The sequence below is a fragment of the Silurus meridionalis genome, chromosome 10 (assembly GCF_014805685.1).
Source record: "Silurus meridionalis isolate SWU-2019-XX chromosome 10, ASM1480568v1, whole genome shotgun sequence".
NCBI classification, from domain to species: domain Eukaryota; kingdom Metazoa; phylum Chordata; class Actinopteri; order Siluriformes; family Siluridae; genus Silurus; species Silurus meridionalis.
The window spans coordinates 20,555,525-20,576,791 of NC_060893.1; the positions used below are offsets into that span (position 1 = coordinate 20,555,525).

The 21,267-nt window shown below is 39.9% G+C and overlaps 1 protein-coding gene across 2 annotated transcripts in view; it reads left to right on the forward strand.

Annotated features, from left to right (window-relative positions):
• Nucleotides 1-20,291, forward strand: part of LOC124392376 (probable C-mannosyltransferase DPY19L4) — a 23,070-nt gene extending 2,779 nt beyond the window's left edge. For both annotated transcript variants that reach the window (XM_046859343.1, XM_046859342.1), the window contains exons 4-21: nt 215-433; nt 3,341-3,465; nt 3,983-4,073; nt 5,716-5,837; nt 6,200-6,345; nt 7,069-7,192; nt 7,342-7,476; nt 7,615-7,746; nt 8,180-8,281; nt 9,857-9,930; nt 10,035-10,193; nt 11,682-11,801; nt 12,480-12,600; nt 13,124-13,180; nt 13,339-13,421; nt 14,264-14,396; nt 15,256-15,414; nt 16,409-20,291. In XM_046859343.1, the coding sequence (XP_046715299.1) occupies nt 215-433; nt 3,341-3,465; nt 3,983-4,073; nt 5,716-5,837; nt 6,200-6,345; nt 7,069-7,192; nt 7,342-7,476; nt 7,615-7,746; nt 8,180-8,281; nt 9,857-9,930; nt 10,035-10,193; nt 11,682-11,801; nt 12,480-12,600; nt 13,124-13,180; nt 13,339-13,421; nt 14,264-14,396; nt 15,256-15,414; nt 16,409-16,573 (2,267 nt within the window). In that variant the 3' untranslated portion in view covers nt 16,574-20,291. The remainder of the gene's footprint in view (nt 1-214; nt 434-3,340; nt 3,466-3,982; nt 4,074-5,715; nt 5,838-6,199; nt 6,346-7,068; nt 7,193-7,341; nt 7,477-7,614; nt 7,747-8,179; nt 8,282-9,856; nt 9,931-10,034; nt 10,194-11,681; nt 11,802-12,479; nt 12,601-13,123; nt 13,181-13,338; nt 13,422-14,263; nt 14,397-15,255; nt 15,415-16,408) is intronic.
• Nucleotides 20,292-21,267: the final 976 nt, after the last annotated feature.

Sequence of the window (21,267 nt, forward strand, 5' to 3'; positions counted from 1 at the left end):
TATTTATTCATTAATAAGTACCTTTTTAGAATTAAAAAATGTTAGGCTTAAAATTAAATGTAGAATTTATTTATTTATTTATTTATTTTTTGACCAAATTTTAGATTTTTTTACTAAATAAAATAAAAGAATATAGAAATAAAATGTCTGTGTTTATAACATTGTCCCTCATGCTGTGATGTCTGCCGTAATCACATCGTGTGATGTGTTAAAGGAGCTGTGAGGGATGAGGAGGAATGTGATGGTGTGGCAACAGACTCAGGCTCTGCTGCAAACAAAGGCATGGAGAAAGAAGCATCTGAGGAAACTCATGCAGACGCAGATAATGCGAGAACAGACACGGGCCAGACGGAGACTCCTGACTCCAAAGAGCAGGACTCCAACTCCAGCACAACTTCAGCCAAGTCAACTTCATCAACAAAGAGCAGCAAATGTGAGAATTCACTCTGTTTTTTTTATTTATTGTAGGTTAGTGTGCGATAGTAGTTTAGTGTTTGATTGTAGTTTGGTGTTCATGATCGATTGTAGTTTAGTGTTCAATTGTAGTTTAGTGTTCATGTTTGGATGTAGTATAGTGTTCATATTTGATTGTAGTTTAGAGTTCGATTGTAGTTTAGTGTTCATGATTGATTGTAGTTTAGTGTTTGATTGTAATCTAGTGTTCATGTTTGATTGTAGTTTAGTGTTTGATTGTAGTTTAGTGTTCATGTTCGGGTTGTAGTTTAGTGTTCGTGTTGGGTTGTAGTTTAGTGTTCGTGTTCGGGTTGTAGTTTAGTGTTCGGGTTCGGGTTGTAGTTTAGTGTTCATGTTCGGGTTGTAGTTTAGTGTTCGTGTTCGGGTTGTAGTTTAGTGTTCGTGTTGGGTTGTAGTTTAGTGTTCGTGTTGGGTTGTAGTTTAGTGTTCATGTTCGGGTTGTAGTTTAGTGTTCGTGTTCGGGTTGTAGTTTAGTGTTCGTGTTCGGGTTGTAGTTTAGTGTTCGTGTTTGATTGTAGTTTAGTGTTCGTGTTTGTAGTTTAGTTGTTGGATTATGGTGTAGCGTTTTGCTTGTAGTGTATTGTTTTAGTATTGGATTGTAGTGTAGTGTTTTGTTTGTAGTGTAGTGTTCTACTGTTGGATTATAGTGTAGTGTTTAAGTCAAGTCAAGTTTATTTGTATAGCACTTTTCACAACAGACATTGTCTCAAAGCAGCTTTACAGAAATCAACAGTTAACGTGAATGGTGTGTATTTATCCCTGATGAGCAGCTGTGTCGACTGTGGCAAGGAAAAACTCCCTTAGATGTTATTAGGAAGAAACCTTGAGAGGAACCAGACTCAAAAGGGGAACCCATCCTCATTTGGGTGACATCAAGAGTGTGATTATAAATCTTTCAACAATACAGAACACTGGAGAGTGAGAACTAACATGAGTACTGGAGTATAAGATTATAAGTAAATGTTCTTTCTACAGTCTTTGGTATAAAACTAGGAGCTACTGAGCTCAACATTTGTGATCATCAAAGATCCAGCAACAGCTTCTCCATGCCAGAGCCTTTAAACACTCCAGGAGGTCCAATGTCAAATCTCCACACGTGTAGTGGGATCCAAATGGCACTGGTATGTCTCTAGATGGTTCAGGATGTTTGCGAGTTCGGCATCTACTTCTTTAAAGTCCATAATCATCATGAGGTGGGAGGTGACTGGAGCTGGCCAAACCTCAGGGTGTCTCGGGATGGGGAGTGAAAGAGAAGCAGTGGAGAGCAATTAGTGTAGCTGCTGTTCATGATATTAACAGCACAAGTTGATAATGTGCATGTGATCAGATGTTCTGGAGCACAAGGTTATGATGTGAGACGTATGTTATGTGAAGGCTTTGCTAAAAAGATATGTTTTTAATCTACACTTAAACTGGGAGACTATTCCAGAGTTAAGGAGCTAAATGTGGGAATGATCTACCGCCTTTAGTGGACTTTGCTATTCTCGGAACTACTAGAAGCCCGGAGGTTTGAGATCTCAGAGAGCGTGACGGATTGTAGCGTGTTAAAAGACTGGAGAGATACATGGAGATAAACCATTTAGTGCTTTATAAGTAAGTAGCAGTAGTTTGTAGTCTATTCGAAACTTAACAGGAAGCCAATGTAGGGACGATAAGATTGGGGTTATATGATCATATTTTCTTGACCTTGTAAGAACTCTTGCTGCCGCATTCTGAACTAACTGAAGCTTGTTTATTAATGATGCAGGACATCCACCTAGTAATGCATTACAGTAATCTATTCTAAAGGTCATGAACGCATGGACGAGCTTCTCAGCATCGGATATAGATAACACGTTTCTTAACTTAAAAATATTTCTAAGGTGAAAGAAGGCTGTTTTTGTAACTTGGTTGATATGATTTTTAAAAGATAAGTTGCTGTCTAAAATAACTCCCAGGTCTTTTACTGTTGAGCTAGTGGTTACAGAACATCCTTCTAAATGCAGGTTGAGATGCTGGTGCTTCTGTATACTGGTTTTTGGGCCGATGAGCAAAATCTCCGTCTTATCAGAATTTAAAAGTAGAAGTTATGGGTCATCCAATCTCTTATTTCCTTAACACACTCAGTTATCCGAGTTAATTGAGCTGTATCGCCTGGTTTAGATGAGATATATAGCTGAGTATCATCAGCATAACAATGGAAGCTAATTCCATGCCTTCTAATAATATTTCCTAACGGAAGCATGTATATCGTGAAGAGCAGGGGTCCTAGAACTGAACCTTGTGGCACGCCATAATTCACTAGCATTAGCCTGGATAGCTCTCCATTTAAATCTACGAAATGGTAACGATCAGACAGGTAGGATTTAAACCAGCTTAATGTCTCTCCCTGAATGCCAATGTAATTCTGTAAGCGATGTAGTTTAAATGTAGTATAGTGCTGTAGTGTAGTGTTTGAACGTAGTGCAGTGTTGTAGTTGCGATTGTAATCTAGTGTTTTGCACACACATTCTACATACCATATGCAATAATACTTTGAGTTCTTTGTTGGGATGAATAAAGTGATCTGCCTATCAACAATAACTTTAACCACAATGGATAGAATTCAGCACTAGTTACTGTGTAAAACGTTTTTTTTGGTTTGTGGTCAAATCGTCTGTAAACTGCTTATGGTTTAATTCTTTATCTCTCTCTCTCTCTCTCTCTCTCTCTCTCTCTCTCTCTCTCTCTCTCTTTCCCTCTCTTTCTCTCACACACACACACACACACACACACACACACACACACATATATATATATATATATGTGTGTGTGTGTGTGTGTGTGTGTGTGTGTGTGTGTGTGTGTGTGTGTGTGTGTGTATATATATATATGTTTGTGTGTGTAGCTGTAATATTTCAGAGGTTAGCAAAACTCTTCATTGGATGTATGGCAGCTGTTACCTGTGGGATGATGTACGCTGTGTACCTGAGCACATACCACGAGAGGAAGTTCTGGTTCTCTACTCGGCAGGTGACACAAAACTCTGTTACATGTACACACTGTAACGCTGTTATTCATTAACACAGTTACAATGTTTAGCTCTTACACTGTTACATGTAAACAATATAACACTGTATTCATTAACACAGTTACAATGTTTCGCTCTTACACTGTTACATGTACACACTGTAACGCTGTTATTCATTAACACAGTTACGATGTTACAGTGCTGAACTTTTACACTGTTAAATGTATGGAATGTAACACTGTTATTCATTAACACAGTCATTGTTACGCTTACATATAACACTCACACTATACTTTATCACTGTTAACTCTCTGAATAAATGTGTGTTAAATGTTAATTTGTGTTAATGCGTTAATTAAAAAAAAATGTGTGTGTGTGTGTGTATTTATACATAGGTGAATGTGGTAACAGTGTAAAACAGACTAAAGTTAAGGGTTAGGAGGGACTAGTATGAGCTATATGAGGTTCTTGTATGTAGGTGTGGTGATGGAGGTGTGATGTTTTTCTTTTCCTCCTCAGGAGCTGGAAAGAGAGATCACCTTCCAGGGAGGCAGTGGTCTTTACTACTACTATTACAAGCACATGCTGTTCGCCTCGTCCTTCGAGAAGGGTAACTCAACTCTTTAGTCTCAAATGGGTCTAAATATAATGGAGTGCGAATGTTTGTACCTCTTTATAGTTTCTGGGGGGAAAATTAAAGAAGGAATTCTAAACTCAGATTCACAGGAATTAGAAAACAAACAGCAAAGGTTTTTAGAGACGTGACTCTGGGCGTGGTAGTCGAGTTGCAAGGATCACCTGTGCCTAGTTTTATGATCAAAGTGGTGCAGTGAGTGACCGAGAAGGTAAAACAGGAGAAACAAGAGCCTTGAGGGGTTTATTCAATGCAGTCATTTCCTCAGTTCCACAGACTTTCACGTCTCAGCTCAATCATGTAATTACACACAAACACACATACACCTCTGTGTTTAGCTATCTGTCAATCTCAAGGTTTTCATCTCCCTCTTTTTATTCTCTCCATCAATCATTGCAACAAAAACACTCATTAACAAAATTACGTACAGGAGAGTCATCCTTTTAACGTGATCAATCGTTTTTTTGCCTTCCGATTACACACCAAAGAGAGAGTGAGATGGACTGAGACTCGTGGATAGAGGAGGAGTGAAACACATGAAGATAGAGATATAAACACAGAGATGGAGGGAAACCGAGGGTGAGAATTACAGGGTTCCTACGCATTTTGGAAAAGTCTGAAAAAGTATGAAATTTGATTTAAGTGATTTTCACGCCAGGATTAGTATGGGAGGGAAAAAATTCGGTTTTCAAAATTATAAAATTAAGTATTTGAAAAAAATTGATTTTAAACATTTGAAAAATGTTTTCATAAAAAAACGCTTCACGTCCACACTTTCATTTTTGTCATTTCTCAGAAGTCGCTCATCCACATTGAAACGTCTAAAAACGCTTACTGTACTGTGCATGAGCAAAACGTAAGGTGCTTCAATCCGCGTCATTTCCGCCTGCCGTTCATTTACTTTCCGGCTCTTTGAAACGTCGCCCCGATGACTGAAAATGCGTCATCACACACGGTCCACACTGGACATTTTCAAATTAATCCACTTTGGTGTTTTTGTTGACTGAATACAGCATCCACGTGTGGACGGAAAGAAAAATATGCGTTTCTATAAGACTGGATCAGCACTGCTGTGATTGGTTGTTACGTTGTGAGGCAGCAGTTGCCATGACAGTCCAGCGCCCTCCGACCGTGCGGGAGATTCCCACTCTGACATACATCAGAGATTGTAACAGAATGCATGTTATAGTTGGAATTTAAGTATAATCATTGTGTCCGATGTGAAATATGGTCTTAAAAATCATAATGGAAGTCTGCATATTTGAATCTGGGAAAAGTATGAAATTCTGACATGTGCATGAACCCTGGAATTAGAAGCAAATACGGAGAGACACAGTCCGAGAAGAGAGCAAGGGAGACGATAAGAGAGCAATTGAGGGAGAGCGTTATGAGAAGAGGGTGAGATATGGGGAAAGTAAGAGTGAGATATGGGGAAAGAACGACAAATAGAGAAAGAGACAGAGGTGAACATCAGTGATATAAAAAAGAGCTACAAAGGAGGAGAGAGATGGAGAAGGGAATGTGACAAAGAGAACAGTTTGCTGTATTACATTGAAAGTATCTGATTTTGCTGTGTGCGTGTGTGCGTGTGTGCGTGCGTGTGTGTGTGTTTGGGCAGGTGTGTATGAGCTGATGCAGGATAATAGGACACTATCTGGTCAGACCATTAATGCAGTGGAGCAGCTGTCTCTCTACCCAGAGCTTCTCAGCAGCCTGCTGTACAAACTCAGTGGCAGTCAGGTGAGACCATGCTGAGACCAGACTGAGACCGTGTCGAGACTAGACCAAAACCAGACTGAGACCGTGCCGAGACCAGACTAAGACTAGACTGAGACCGTGCCGAGACCTTGCTGAGACCGGACTGAGATTGAACTGAGATCTGATTTTTTGTTTTGTTTTGTTTTGTTTGCCTTTTAAAGTAAATCTTAATGCTTCCTTTTTTTTTTTTATAAAAGCTAAAATATTTTACCTTTACCGGGGGTGTGTGTGTGTGTGTGTGTGTGTGTGTGTGTGTGTGTGTGTGTGTGTGTGTGTGTGTGTGTGTGTGTGAAAAAAAGAGAGAGGAATGTGTGTTTCAGTATCGCTCTCCCTCTCTGCTACAGGACTCTATAGAGCCGGTTTATTTCTACATCGGCTTGGTATTTGCACTGCAGGCCGTCTATGTGACCGCTCTGTTCATCTGCAGCTGGGTGATGAGTGGCACTTGGGTGGCCGGGATGCTGGCGGTGGCCTGGTTCATCATTAACAGGTCAGACACAGGAACAGGAAACCAACTCAAAAGCAACACTGCTATTCTGCTGACATTTTTATTCAGATTTTGTTAAAATGAACAAAATTGTGGCGAGTTACGTGACAAAGTCTGAAATCAAACTGAAAAGAAAGTAAGGAATGAAACATAAATGTGAAAGGTGAGCTGAGCAATTTTAGGTCAAAACAATTTTTGTAATAGTGGGTGAGAAAAAAAAAACTATATCAAAAATGTCATCTCAGAGGTGAAACTGTGTCTCTGTGGAGCCCCAAACTTTGGAAACACTACATCAGACAGCCCAGTATATTTTCTCCCCACCTGTCAGTCATGTTGCTTGTGGTTTTAAACCGCCGTAGGTAGTTAGAATTGGGTTTGTGGGCGTGGCCTGAGAAGAACACTGAAGGAAGAACGGGGTTTGAAGGGTTTGGGATTTTATTCACTACCTTCAGATCAACTTTAAAGTGAACACATCATCAAATAAGAATTTTTAAATAAAAAAAATCATGAAAAAAAGCGTCTGTCTGTCTGTCTGCTTGCCTGTCTGTCTGTCTGACTATCTATTTCTCTCTGTTTATCTCTCTTTATATCTGTCTGTCTGTTTGTGTATCTTACTGCCTGCCTATCTATCTGTCTGTCTGTTTTGCTGTTAGTTATGTAACCCCGTTGTGAGTTGTCCTCTCATCATTCTTCATCGTTGTTCCTCAAATTGGTTGTGTATTTCAGGCCGGATACGACTAAAGTGGACTACGCCATTCCTCTGAGAGATAACTGGGCTCTCCCCTACTTCTCCTGCCAAGTCGCAGCTTTAACCGGCTTCCTCAGCAACAGCATCAGCTCTGCCACAGAGGTGTGAATACACAATCAGTATACACATCTGTGTAGATTTGTGTAGAAGCGTTGTGTGAACTAGCACACTTCTGGAGGCTTAGAGTGTTTTCAGTTGTGTTGTTTCAGTCAGTACGACAATTTGACAATTTTTGTGTGTGTGTGTTTCAGATGTTTTGTTACCTGCTAATGAGCGTGACAACGTTCACCTTTATAGTGATGTGGGAGCACAGCCACTACATACTGTTTGTACAAGGGCTTGCGATCTTACTACTGGATTGTTTCGACCTCATACCAGCACGCAAGGTATACACACACACACACACACACACGCACACACACAGAGGCGATTTTTACATTATATTTAATGAATGCACTTGTTATTCATAATAATGGGTTGTGTACATTTGTGTGTGTCTCTGTCTCAATTTCTCTGGTTGACAGACAGCAGATGTCCATAAGGTGTATTGGAGCTCTCTTTTGCTGGCCTACATGCTGCAGTATCACAAGCCCAGTCTGCTTTCCTGTCCCCTCCTCAGTCTGCTTATAGCCAACACACTGGCCAAATTCCTGCAGGTACAATTAATCAATTCCCAAATAAAGACCAGGAAACGATTATAGATCGATGAAGCAACTTCTACAAACATCATATAGTATGTAGAATGTGTGTAGAATGAAGTATGTAGTAAGAATGAGCACCAATATCTGTCTGCCTGTCTGTCTGCCTGTCTGTCTGTCTGTCTGTCTATTAGGTTAGATTAGATTAGATTTAACTTTGCTGGTGGAGATTTGTGGAGATTCATTCAGTTGTAAGGGTGTAAGTAAAGTCAGGTACTGAACTGATGTAGGTAAGGGAGGTCTGAATTGAAGTCAGCATTAGACTTCATCCTGAAGCTGTTCAAATACGTGTAAATGTACAATTTACTAGCACTATGCAAAATCAAGTGATTTAGATGTTTTTTTGTACATTGTTTATTACATTGTGTGGTAATTATTTTTATTTTTGAAGCAAAAAATGAAGATAGGCCCGCTGGTGGCGAGACTGATGAAGATCGTGCTGCATTTGTACCTAGTCTTCACCGCAAGCATCACCTTCAACTACCTAATCAAGGTCAGACGCAGCAGCAGAAACGCATTTCATTTATACGAGTCAAACTAATTTGAGCGAACACTCAGTTTGAGTTTGGGGGTATGACTCCTGTCTCCTTCCTGTGTGCACATCTTCTCCCCTCATGCTTTGGAGCTTCTTCAGTTCTTCCATTTCCTCCTCCCGTCCAAAGACATGCCTGTTAGGCTGATTGGCATTTTCAAATTGTCAATAGGGTGTGAATAAGTGTGTGTCCAGGGTGTTTAACACCTTGTGCTTAAGTGCCCTGGGAAAGATTTCAGACTTCCACACAACCCTGTGTAGGTTAGACTTTCAAGAAAATGTGTAGATAGATGGATTTCCAGGAGAGGTTGCCAGGTCTGCTGATATGAATTGAATGCTTTGTCATGAGAGAGGTTTTGTATAGGCAACATACCCATCAGCTGTGTTAATTAATACAAGAGATATGACGATGCAGTTAACCATTAATGATGTCCAACATGTAATAAGTGTGATTGTAGCAGCTATTTTAAACAGAGAACTACAAAGTCATTTTATTCAAATTTGACCCATAATTTAACATTCAATTTACATTTAGGTACAAATAAGAAAAAATGCAGTATAGTGGTACCTCAGAATATGAATTTAATTCGTACAGAACACGATTCGCACTCTGAAATATTCGTTTGCCGATACCAATTTCCCCATAAGGAATAATGTAAAGTGGGATTAAAATAGAAAACGGGAACTAAATGTGGTGTAAACAAATTTGTGTCACTATAGTGTGTGTGTGTGTGTGTGTGTATGTGTGTGTGTGTGTGTGTGTGTGTGTGTGTGTGTGTGTGTGTGTGCACCATGGCGAGTTTTAATAAACTCAACTAAATGTTCCACTAGATTTTGGAGTGTGTTTGTGGAGATTCATTCAGCCACAAGGGTGTTAGTAAAGGTTGAGGTCAGAGCTCTATAGCAGGCCACTCAAGATCTTCCACTCCACCTCATGTAAAGCAGATCTTCATGGAGATCACTGGAACAGGTTTGGGTCTTCTAGTTAAGGTAAATCTAAGCACCACTAAGTTTTAAGTTATTGTTGAGCTCAACTTGTCCAATTCATAACACCATACAGGGGTCGTTATGTGGAATCATAAGTATATTAGAATGTTATGGTCAGGTGTTCACAGACTTTTGTTCATATAGTGTGTTTTGGAATAGATATAGCTTCAAGTTGAACTATAAAAAAAAGGGATTTGGGCCTCTTTGTGTGATTTCTTTGAAGACCCTATCCCTGATTTATTTTCTTTCTCCATCTTTTTTCCTTTTTCCTTCGACTTGCTCTTTGCATTTCCATGGTCATGCTTTCATAAAAAAAAAAATACATTGTTCTTATATAGTTGTTATTGCAAGTCAACCGTATGACGACCATTAGAAAATAAGAAATAAAAAAAAGACTATAAAGTAAGCAGCCATGTCGTATTTTGGAAATTGATTCCGCAAGTAAGATGTGTGTTTGGAACACATTCCGTCTTTTTTCTTTCTTTCTTTTTTTGGTTTAAACATACCACCCACTTCTTAAAGACCATTTACTTCTGATTCCTTTTCTAGAGAATCTTTCCAGTCAATCAAACTGACTTCATACTAAAATTCCTGGAGGTCAGGTTCGGCCTCAACTCGACCACGTGAGTGCAAATCTCCAGATTCTCTCTTTTTTTTTAGTTAGGTTAATGGGTCTTTATTGTAATTAGCAGGGTGTGTTCTGCTGTGGGTGTGGGTGTGGTTTCAGAGAGTTTATACCAAACCTACTGCTGTGCGATGACGGTTTCCAGGCTCCGGGACAGGACTTCTATCTGCGCCTCACACACGCCTCGGTCCTGCCTTTTTATCTGCTCGTGCTGCTCGTCTGCGTGGGGTCGATGTTGCAGACTATCTACAGGAGACTCAGGTTCTACTCAGTGCATCGAGCTTCCTGTCATACACTCTCATGTATTACATGTATAATTGACCTGGGATTTATACTTATAGTGTGTGGTATAGAGGAGTGTGTTCTATGAAGAGTGTGTTTTATAAAGCATTTAATCTGTTGTAATTAAATAGCATTGATCGTGCCGTGGTAGGAAGGGAATCTACAGTAAACCTGCTGCGTTGCTTTGGTCCGGATCACAGTATCCGGTTACTGCTGGCTTTCTGATGAAACACAGTCCATTGTGAATCGATCCTTAATTAATTTGCATATGGTGGATATGGACAAAAATCTGTGTATCAGGTTTTAGTCATGACCGCAATGAAAGCTCTTTTAGGAGTGTCCTAATATTACACACACACACTATTCGAATTTTTAAAGCAGGTGTGAAGAAATGCTTTGTAGAAGTGAAAATGCTTTCGAAAAGAATTGTTCATCATCTATTTTTAGCAATTAGCAAAATGTAAACGAACAGAAGCGAAATCTAAATCAAATCAGTGTTAAATACGAGCCCCCTTTGGCTTTCGGTTCTTTTCTTTGTACACTTGCACAAACTCTGGCACTTTGTAGGACACCAAGCAGGTGCTGAGGATCATCAATTTCATATGTAGGTTGAAACATATTCATGAACCGAAACAGAAACGGCCGTGTCAGAGCTTCATACTGCACGAGGAACAGCCAAACTGTGCTGTTTCAGGTAGTGGAAGACAGTTTCATGTCTCAGGACGTACACCATGGCAAGATCGAGCACAGCTGCAAGATATAATGTAATTCCACTGCATCAGCAAGGCTCTCCCAGGCAAAGATTTCGGAGCAGACTGAGGTTGAGGAAACTTGAGAATCGGTTGTCGACCAAGGAAACTTAATATAGCAGATGAAAGACACATCATGCTTATTTCCCTTTGCTGGTACTGGGGATCTGAAGTTTATTGAGGAAAACATGGCTTCATGTATTGTGACATTCTGAAGCAGAACATGAAGCCCTCACTTTAGAAAATGAACCGAACGACGTTTTCCAACATGAAAACGATCCCAAACACACCACCAAGATGACAACTGCCATGCTGAGGAAGCTGATGGTGAAGCTGATGGAGTGGACAAAGTATGTCTCCAGACCTAAAGCCTATTGAGCACCTGTGGGGCTCCTCAAGCAGAAGGTGTAAAAACGTAATGTGTCGAACATGGCGTCATTATGGAGGAGTGGAAGAGGATCCCAGCAACAACCTGTGCAGCTCTGGTGAATTCCATGCCCAGGAGGATTAAAGCAGCGCTAAATAACAATGGTGTTCACACAAAATATTGACACGTTGGACACAGTTTCGACATGTTCACTTAGGGTGTACTTACTTTTGTTGCCAGTTATTCTGGCTGTATGTTGTTATTTTTAAACTGTTTTTTAAAATATGTATGTCCAGAATGTTCACATGGCTGTGAATGAGTTTGGTGACTCATGTGCTCTTCTGTATGTAGTGGCGAGCGTTTAAACACCAATGTGCAGATTGAGGATGGGCGGATCGGCGAGCGTCCGGAGGTGATCTACCACGTGTTCCACACGCTGTTGTTCGGAGCTCTCGCCCTGCTGTTTCAGGGGTATTTGCTTCTACTATTCATTGAAACAACATTTCTTCTTGCGCTCTTGGCTACTCAGTGGTCCACGAATAAAAACCCAGAATATCTCTTTAATAGTCCAGTCACATTCCCGGTACATGATATACTGCAAAATGGCGGTTAAACGTGTCTGTTTTTCACGACGCAGCTCTCGTCAATCGTTATTCCCGAGGTCTCAGTCGAGCAGCAGACTGGAATCAGCGAAATCGCAGGGGTTACACCAGGGCAGAGAGTGTCTATTTATAGCTCAGTATGCCCTGCAACAAAACAAACGTCTTTTTTTTTCTTCCTCTTCTTCAAGAAAGCTTTAAAAAAACACTGGATTTGTTCGTCGTGCACAAGAACATAACAACAGCACAAGAACATTTGCCTGGTGCTCGGTCTTTAATTTTCATAGAACATAAAACATATTTGAACAAGAATTAAGTTCAGTCTACTAATATCATTAGAATCCTATTAGGATTTATTTAGTTAACATCCCGCCCTGATAATAGTGTGCGTTCAGTGTTAATGAGCCAATTAAGATGCAGGAGATCGGAGTGTTTTAATTGGATCATCATGTACAGGTCAGAGTTTACCCTCGACCCAGAGTTAGACTTCACCTGACTGACCTATGAGGGGATTCTTTCATGACATCTTTTTGCTTCTTCCCCACTGCAGGATGAAGTACGTTTGGACCCCGTATGTGTGCATGTTCACTGCGTTTGGGGTGTGTTCACCGGAGCTCTGGATGACCGTGTTCAAATGGGTCAGACTCAAGTCTGTACATCCTGTAGTGCTGGTGAGTGGAGGGGCACTTTTAAGGGATGGATGGAGGAAGTGGTAGATGGTGGGATGGGTGGTTGAGTGTTGGGTAGATACATATATCTATGGAGATTATCATGGTTAGCTAGGACACTGGTTTGGTTATTGAATTGGTTGTCAGATGGATATGGAAATGTATGGATAGGTGGACTGTGGTGGGAGGATGGATGGGATGGATGGATGGATGGATGGATGGATGGATGGATGGATGAACAATGATGGGATGCATGGCTGGATTGATAGACAATGGTTGGATGGATGGATGGATGGATGGATGGATGGTTGGATGGATGGATGGTTGGATGGATGGATGGATGGTTGGATGGATGGATGGATGGACAATGATGGGATGGATGGATTGATGGACAATGGTTGGATGGATGGATGAATAGCTGTATGGATAGTTGGACAATGGTGGGGTGAATGTATGTATGGATAGATGGATGGACGGATGGACAGATGGATAAATAGTTGGATGGAATGTTTTCTGTTTCCCTCAGGCACTAATTCTGAGCACCGCAGTACCGACCATCATTGGCTTCAGCTTATGGAGAGAGGTGAGACTGTGTCTTATTGATTTTTTACATCACATTTTTATGAAAGCTTTTCTGAGCACTTCTTCAGCTTTAGATTGATTCCTGGGTGGATGATCTACTTGATTGATCCTTAGTGAGAAGTAAACTGTTTTTTTTTTTTTTTTTTTTCCTCTGGTCAGTATTTCCCACGTGTGCTGTCGGAGCTTACAGAAGTACAAGAGTTTTATGATCCTGATACAGTGGAGCTCATGAACTGGATTAGGTGAGTGTTAATAACCAACGAATAGAAAACCGAGTCTTAAGTGAGACGTGAGAAACGGCATCACACCCTGCTGTTATTTTCCTGTAACAGCATGCCGGGCTTTCATTTGATTACTGGAAAGGTCACAGGGTGTTGATTCATTTTTAAAACAGCAGCTTTAAAGGTGGTGCCAATGCAGGATTATATCACCAGCTCATTCTGAAAACGTGCCAATATTTCGAATTTCTAATTTTATTTTATTTTTTTTCCAAGAGACATTTTAATTGAACATTGATTTTCAGAAGATGTCTCTATTGTCAGAACTTTGTTAAAGGTAAATTATGACACCTGACTATAAGAAGTGTTATTGTACACTTTCCACTCCCATTAGCTGTCTTAATAATCTCCATTCTTCTGGAAAGATGTTCCACTGTATTGTGTGGTTGTGGAGATTTGTGGAGGATCTTTTAGCCACAAGGGTGTTAGTAAAGTCAGGTAGGTGATGTGAGGAGACCTGGGGTGCAGTCAGTGTTCACATTCAACCCAAAGGTGTGCAATAGGGTTAAGGTCAGAGCTCTATAGTAGGAGATCTTCCACTTCATCCCATATAAAGCATATCTTCATGGAGCTGGGTTTGTGGACAGGGACATTGCCATTCTGGGTCTCTCAGTTAAAAGGAAGGGAAAAGCTCATGCTACCACATCCAATACAATCGTGTGTCTCCAACTTTCCAACAACAGTCCGAACAGAACCACACATGAGTGGAAAAGTCAGGAAATTCAATACTTTTGTCCGTATAGTATAGTTATTGCTTTCTCTCTTTATTTTCGATCTCTAATTCGAACTCTCTTTCCCTCCCGTAGGAGTCATGCTCCTCTCTCGGCCGTGTTTGCTGCAAGTCCTGCGCTATCAGGAATGGTGAAGGTGTGCACCGGATGGCCGGTCACCAGTCTACCCCTTTACGCAGATCTCAGCCTGCTGCAGAGAACCGAGAGTGTAAATTCGCTTTGCGTTCATTCGTTTTCTCTCTCTATTTTTCTCTGTCTCTATTTTTCTCTCTCTCAGTGAAATTTGCATGCGCTGAATCAGGAGGTGTTTAATGTGCCTTTGCTCGCATGTCTCATGGAGCATGTACATACGTATATAGGAGAGGAGTCTTGAAGAAAGGTCAGGGTGGAAAGGGGGGTGCACAAACACACACACACACACACACACACACACACACACACACACACACACACACACACTGTTTTTAGATCAGTGCAGGGTTGCCTGAACATGCACAACTACTCGAATGAGATCAATAAGCAAGGCATAAAAGCTAAATTGGTTCTAGACTAATTCAGCATATCCAGGGTTTGATTAGAATGTGTAATTCTTTGTGGAAATCAAGGTGTATTTTTTTTTTTTTTTTTTTTTATTAATTTAATATTTTAATTTGTATTTTATATATTATATTTTTTATAATATGTGATTAGCGATTAGCATAAAAGAGCGAGGTGAATGAGGGTGTGGCTCGGACAGTTGTTTTTTTTTTTTTGTTTTTTTTCCCCCGAAGGTTGATGATCTCTATTTTCCCCACTGATGACCCAATCCAATTGACTAAAGATTAGGCATCAGGATATTTAAACAATATCATGAACAACATTGTATAAAGTCCGTTTCTTTTTTTCTACACTGCACGTTTGACCAACGCCATTTTTAGAAGGTTGATCTTCTCAATAGTTTTTCTTCCAGCATTTGAACCACTGATGGTCTAATCTTATTGGCTGAAAGTTAGGCATCACCAATATTATGAAAAGTTTGCTTATTTTCTTTCCCATGCGTGTCTTGTGTGGCGTACGATTTGTCGCAGACATATCAGGTGTACGCCATGCGTTCTGCCGAGGACGTCTATAAGCTGCTGACAGCCCAGAGGTCGAGTTACGTCATTATCGAAGAGGAGCTGTGTAACGAGATCGGTCCTGTCAAAGGCTGCAGGATCAAAGACCTGCTTGACTACGCAAATGGACACGTGGGTCAAATTACACGCATGCACCACACACATAAGGTCGCCTTCTTACTGTACACGTGTCTATGCACTGCATGGACAAAAATATCTCTACCTTTCATGGGTTGGAGTAAAAGATCTTGAGTTGAGGTCGACCGATCATACTTGCTGATAACCAATAAATCATTCAATAGTAAAAAAAAAAAAAAAAGATACTGAATAAAAGACTTTATTACAAAAAAAGATACAGAATCATGAAAATGTGCTAACGTAAATAAATGTGAATATATTAATTCATCAATAGAGGCCACTCTTGTAATGACAGCAGATCGGAAGCCGGAAAAACTTTCGGAATGGATTTTTGCCGATACCCGACAGTTCCAGCATTCGATTACCGGTACGAATTAAACGGCGAAACCGATCAATCGGTCATCCTCTAAATTTGAGTGACCTGAAATAGAGCTCTGATCTCAACCCCGGCCTTATCAGTATCCGATTTTACACAAACCCCTTGTAACTGAAGGAGCACAAATCTTCAGAAAATCTAGTGGAGCACCTTCCTAGAGTAGAGGTGGTAAGTATAACAAAAAATTCGGGGCTAAGTGTGGAATTGGATGTTCAAAAAGCGCACACAAATCTTATGGTCAGGTGTCCACAAACTTTTGTCTGTATAGTGTAAATTGAATTGAGATTGTGATTTCACGAAACAAATTTTATGAATGTGCAGATTCGTCTAAAAAACACTCTACCCTAATACAATGATGATGTATTTGAATATGAAACTGCTTTGGCTTTATTTTAAGACTCCACTCAGTTTTTTAGTGAGATGTTCAACTTTTTAGGATTTTTTTCTTCAAAGAATTTTGCAGAAACGTTGTTAGCGTGAATTAACTTACTAACAATTTAATTTAATAATAATTAGTAACTCTTCTAATGGGATTTTATGGGCTGTTTTGTTCTGGTTGCCTTTCTTTTAGATCTTAAAAAATGTGTTTGTTGTTTCACTGTTCTCCAATAGGTGGTGTATGACAAAGGCAAAATGTACACTTTCTCCAAGCACGGGCGATTCTGTCACGAGATCAAAATGACCTACTCTCCGTACACCAACTACTTCACGCGAGTGTTCTGGAATCGCTCGTACCACGTCTACAAAGTCAACTCGGTCATCTCCTTTCAATACTGACATCCACCCTGTCATCTGCTCCCAGTTCTGACATCCACGGTCATCAATACCGTTGAATACAGAGTCAAAACCATCACCTCACACAATACCGATATTAACTTTTAACTACCAAATCAACTCTGCTATACCCCCTATATATGTTTTGCACAGTTAACTCATTCATCCCCTTCCAAAATTAATGTCTACACAGTCAACTTCATCAAACCTTCCAGTCCCAATATCCGCACAGTCAACTTCATCAAACCTTCCTGTCCCAATATCCAAATAGTGAACTTCATCAAACCTTCCAGTCCCAATATCCACACAGTCAACTTCATCAAACCTTCCAGTCCCAATATCCACATAGTCAACTTCATCAAACCTTCCAGTCCCAATATCCACACAGTCAACTACAGTCTACAGAGTCTCTACACAGTCAACTCTGGTCCCCCTTTTCAATTCAAGTCTCTACACAGTCAAATCCACCAACCCCCTTTTTAATTCCGGTCTCTAAACATTTAACTCTGGCCCCCTTTTTCAATTCCAAGTCTCCACACAGTCAAATCTGGTCCCCCTTTTCAATTCCAGTGTCTACACAGTAAACTCTGGTATCCCCTTTTCAATTCCAGTCTCTACACAGTCAACTCTGGTATCCCCTTTTTAATTCCAGTCTCTACATAGTCAACTATGACATGCACTTCAAATATCAATGTCTGCACAGTTAACTTCATCTCGCCTTTCCCCTTCAAATGTCTACACCTTCAACTTCATCACCCCCTGCCAATAACAATGCCTACCACTGCACCGGTATTTTCTTTTTGGCCTCTTCCCTCACTCCTCATCCTGCTCTGTATTACTGATAAACTAAAACCCTGTACTATAGGACTAGAAGTCTAGAATCCTACAAGGCATTGGACAATACAATTTTATAACTTTTTTTATTTTAATTTTTTTTATTACATTGCAGTTATGCACAATGACATTAGTACTGCGTTGTGCATGTGTGTGGATGCGTGTCGTGTGTCATCTGTATGTGTGTTTACATGTGTGTGAAAACTCTCCAATGGTCTGATCAGTGGCATCTCTAGTGCTGCCTGTGAGCTTTTTGTGGTGAATACACAGCCCTGAGGAGGCAGTGGTGGACGTGTTTGAAATTTCTTTGCTGCTGTGAGAAGACCTTCTATAAAGATGACCCACGTGTGGGTGGGAGGGGCTTCTGTGTCTGAGAAGGAATCATGGGTAGTGCAGGCTGGCTCCGTGACTACTGAAATAGTGGAATTTGCATTCACTTTTGTTGTTAAAACACTGTATCTAATAATGTTGTCACAGCGCTGGGAACACCCATTTGTTTTTTTTTTTTGTTTATTTCCATCTGGCTCTTTCTGCTCTTTGAATTCATTTTGCATTTCAAGACAAAGCTTTGTAGCCATGCAAACCTTGTTAGAGTCGACCGATTACTTACAAGCACAAGTAAGTTTTATTTGCGTCGTACCCTCAGGTGGAGATCCGTTCTTCATTCACATTCAAAGGACTCGATGTATCTTATGAATCATGTCTAAAGGAAGCCTAATGGCAATAAGGAGGCAGCTTGTAACTTTAGGAATATCCTTTCTAAATTATAAGTAGCTTTGGATTAAATTAAATCATTTAAATAAAAACATCAATACAATGTATACTAAACAATTTATGCAATCACAATATTGCATAAAAATCTCAGAAAGGGTAATTATAATTTTTTTTTTCTTTCTTTTCTTCAATGGACATTGTCTATAAATAAATAATTACAAATACAGCCACCGAGTTACGAAGGTTCGACTTAGGATTTTTCAATTTTGCGATAATTGAAATACGACAAAATTGTAAAAGGTAGCAGCTTATGCTCCACCCTCGACTAGCGAACCAGTGCTCGTCTACGCACCCACTTACACTTACATATATACTGTATAGTTTATACAGTAAGGTACTATAAATTTCTAAGTTTTGCTAAATAATGTTCTCTAATTTGTTCAACTATTACTACATTACAGTAAACTATCCCATTCTATTCACCATTCCTTAAAACTCCTTGGTAAGCTAGACTACGATATTTTCAAGTTACAATGGAGTCAATGTAACGCATCTCCATCGCAAGTCAGGAACCACCTACAGTATAGAAATGTTAGTGTTATACATTTGTCTGAGTTTATTCCCAATGACAGTGAAAAGGAAAAACTGTGAGATAATGTGAGGGAGAAACCTCCACTCAAACGGGAACTCGTCCTCACCGGACACCGAATGTCCCTTCGTTATAGGGACATTCGAGGGAACCGTTCCCTGATGGACGCTTGAGTGCAAAACTGGCAATTTGCAGCCATTAATCAATCAGTTTATGGTCACTACAGTCCAAATCCATCTTCATGGTTCTTGAGTTTAACCTTTCACAGGAGCCTCATGGATCGTTAGTCAGGTCATATGGAACCCTCCTCAGGGGCATGTAAATTTAAAGAGAACTCCATCCAGAGGTAGGCGTCAGGATGAATCAGAAGAATCAGGAAGGAGAACAGGGACGTGATCAAGTATTTACAGATCTGTTTTCAACTATTTTAGGGGGGGGGGAAAACAGAACCATATTTACTATTCCACCTTAAATGTGCATTGAATCCTCTTGCCATTAGGCTTTTTTTAATTATTATTTTTTTAATGATTTTTATGTTGTATGCTACAGATATGGTAATTGAAGGTCATTGAAGGTTATTCATTAGTAGTTCCTTAAAGCAGCTAACATTTCAATCCAATAGAATTATGAGGCGTTTCATGATGCAATGTGGTAAAGTGTGATTTAGTATTTGTAAAAAGAATAAATTCAATACAAAAACAAATGTTGGACAAAAGTATTGACTTTTCTAGCTGGAAACAAACCAAAATCTTCTCTGGAGAGTGGAGTTTATTGTAACAGCAAATGGGATGTTCAAGAAGCCCATATGAATAAATGTTTGGTCAAGTGCCCACTACCTTTTGTACATTTGGTGTAGATGAGAAGCCCCCACATTCTTATCACTGTATTTGATGGGCATCTTTTGACCAATACACTCATCTGAATTGATGGATCGGACATGAAAACGAATGCTGGGAAAGTTGTTTCTCTAACGAAAAGCTCGTCAGCAGATCACGTACGTTTCCCAGGACCCTGGAACTTTAAATGTGATGAATAGCTGACAAAGAATTGTACATCTGCAGTGGCGCTAATGCGGTGGTAAATAAGGACATGAGTCACAACAGCTTGGATTAAAGAGCTTTTAATGACACCTTGGATCACTCTCTGTAATGTCTGTCCATTTCTTTTCTTTCTTCTCTGCCATCTCTTTTATTTTTATTATTTTACCTTTTAATTTTAATATTGCAAAAAATAAAAAGTTTGGCATGTTTGTAATTGCCATTAATGCAACACCAGTCTATGCAGATGATGGAAGTAGTTAAGGTCTGATGTATAATGTATTGTTTGTGCCTTTTTTGAGACTTCGTTGTTCCCATGTTAGCCTAGTTTCACGCTTCATACGTTTGGACTGCGATCACATTCACTCCTGCTGCTGCTAAACTGCTTTCTTTATTTTGTTTGATCCTGTTATTTTGTTTTGTGAACTGTACATGCTCGGATAAAACGCATCAGTACTATGGAGGTGATGCTCTGATTTGTCTGTCTTATACTGTACAACATGAACTGATCCGATTCTGGTCAATACAGCCTTTGTATTCTTCTGTACTCCTGTCACCTGGTGTATTTATTTAATTGTATACCAAATATCACAGTGCTGTAGAGTTCTCAAATCTGATTGGTCAGCCATTAGTCTAATGGATCAAGTCTTACTGTGTAACTATTGGTCTTATAATGGGTCATGTCTGATTGCTCAGCCATTGGTTTAATTAATCAAATATGATTGGTCAGTTATTAGTCTAATGGATCAAGTCTGATCAATCAGCCACTGTTCTAATGGATCGAGTCTAATTGTGTAGCCATTGGTCTAATAATGGGTAATGTCTGATTGCTTAGCCATTGGATAAATTGGTCAAATATGATTGGTCAGTCGTTAGTCAATCTAATCAGTCAAGATTACTCAAGTCCGATTGGTCAGCCAGTACAAACATCAGACCTAATAACAGTTGTGCTGGCTGACAAATCAGATTACCTGTGAAATCTTAAGGTGGCCTGATATAGAGCTCTGACCTCAACCCGATTGACCACCTTTGGTATGAATGTAAACACTGACTGCACCCCAGTCCTCCTCACATCACCTACTGATCAGTACCTGACTTTACTAACACCCTTGTGTCTGAAAGAATCTCCATAAAACTCCACAATCACACAATCTAGTAAACATTTTCCACACAAGACTGGAGGTTATTATAACAGCAAATGAGGACTAACTGTGGAATGGGATGTTCAAAAAGCACATACAAATCTAATGGGTCAGGTGTCCTCAAACCTTTATACATATAGTGCATATTCTGTCTGAGGATGGACTTGTGTTTATGTATCAGATTAATCCTAATGAGTCACATGATGCAACCAAAGTCTGTATGAAGCATTAAAACGAACTAATGCCAAATTCGAGTGTGTGATTTGTTCAACGTTTACAGCACATGAAGGACCAAAACACTAATCTGCAGCAAAATGAATTACAGGGAGGCTTCCTATTACTCTAACCCTCAAAACAGCCATCATCTCATCATGATATGGA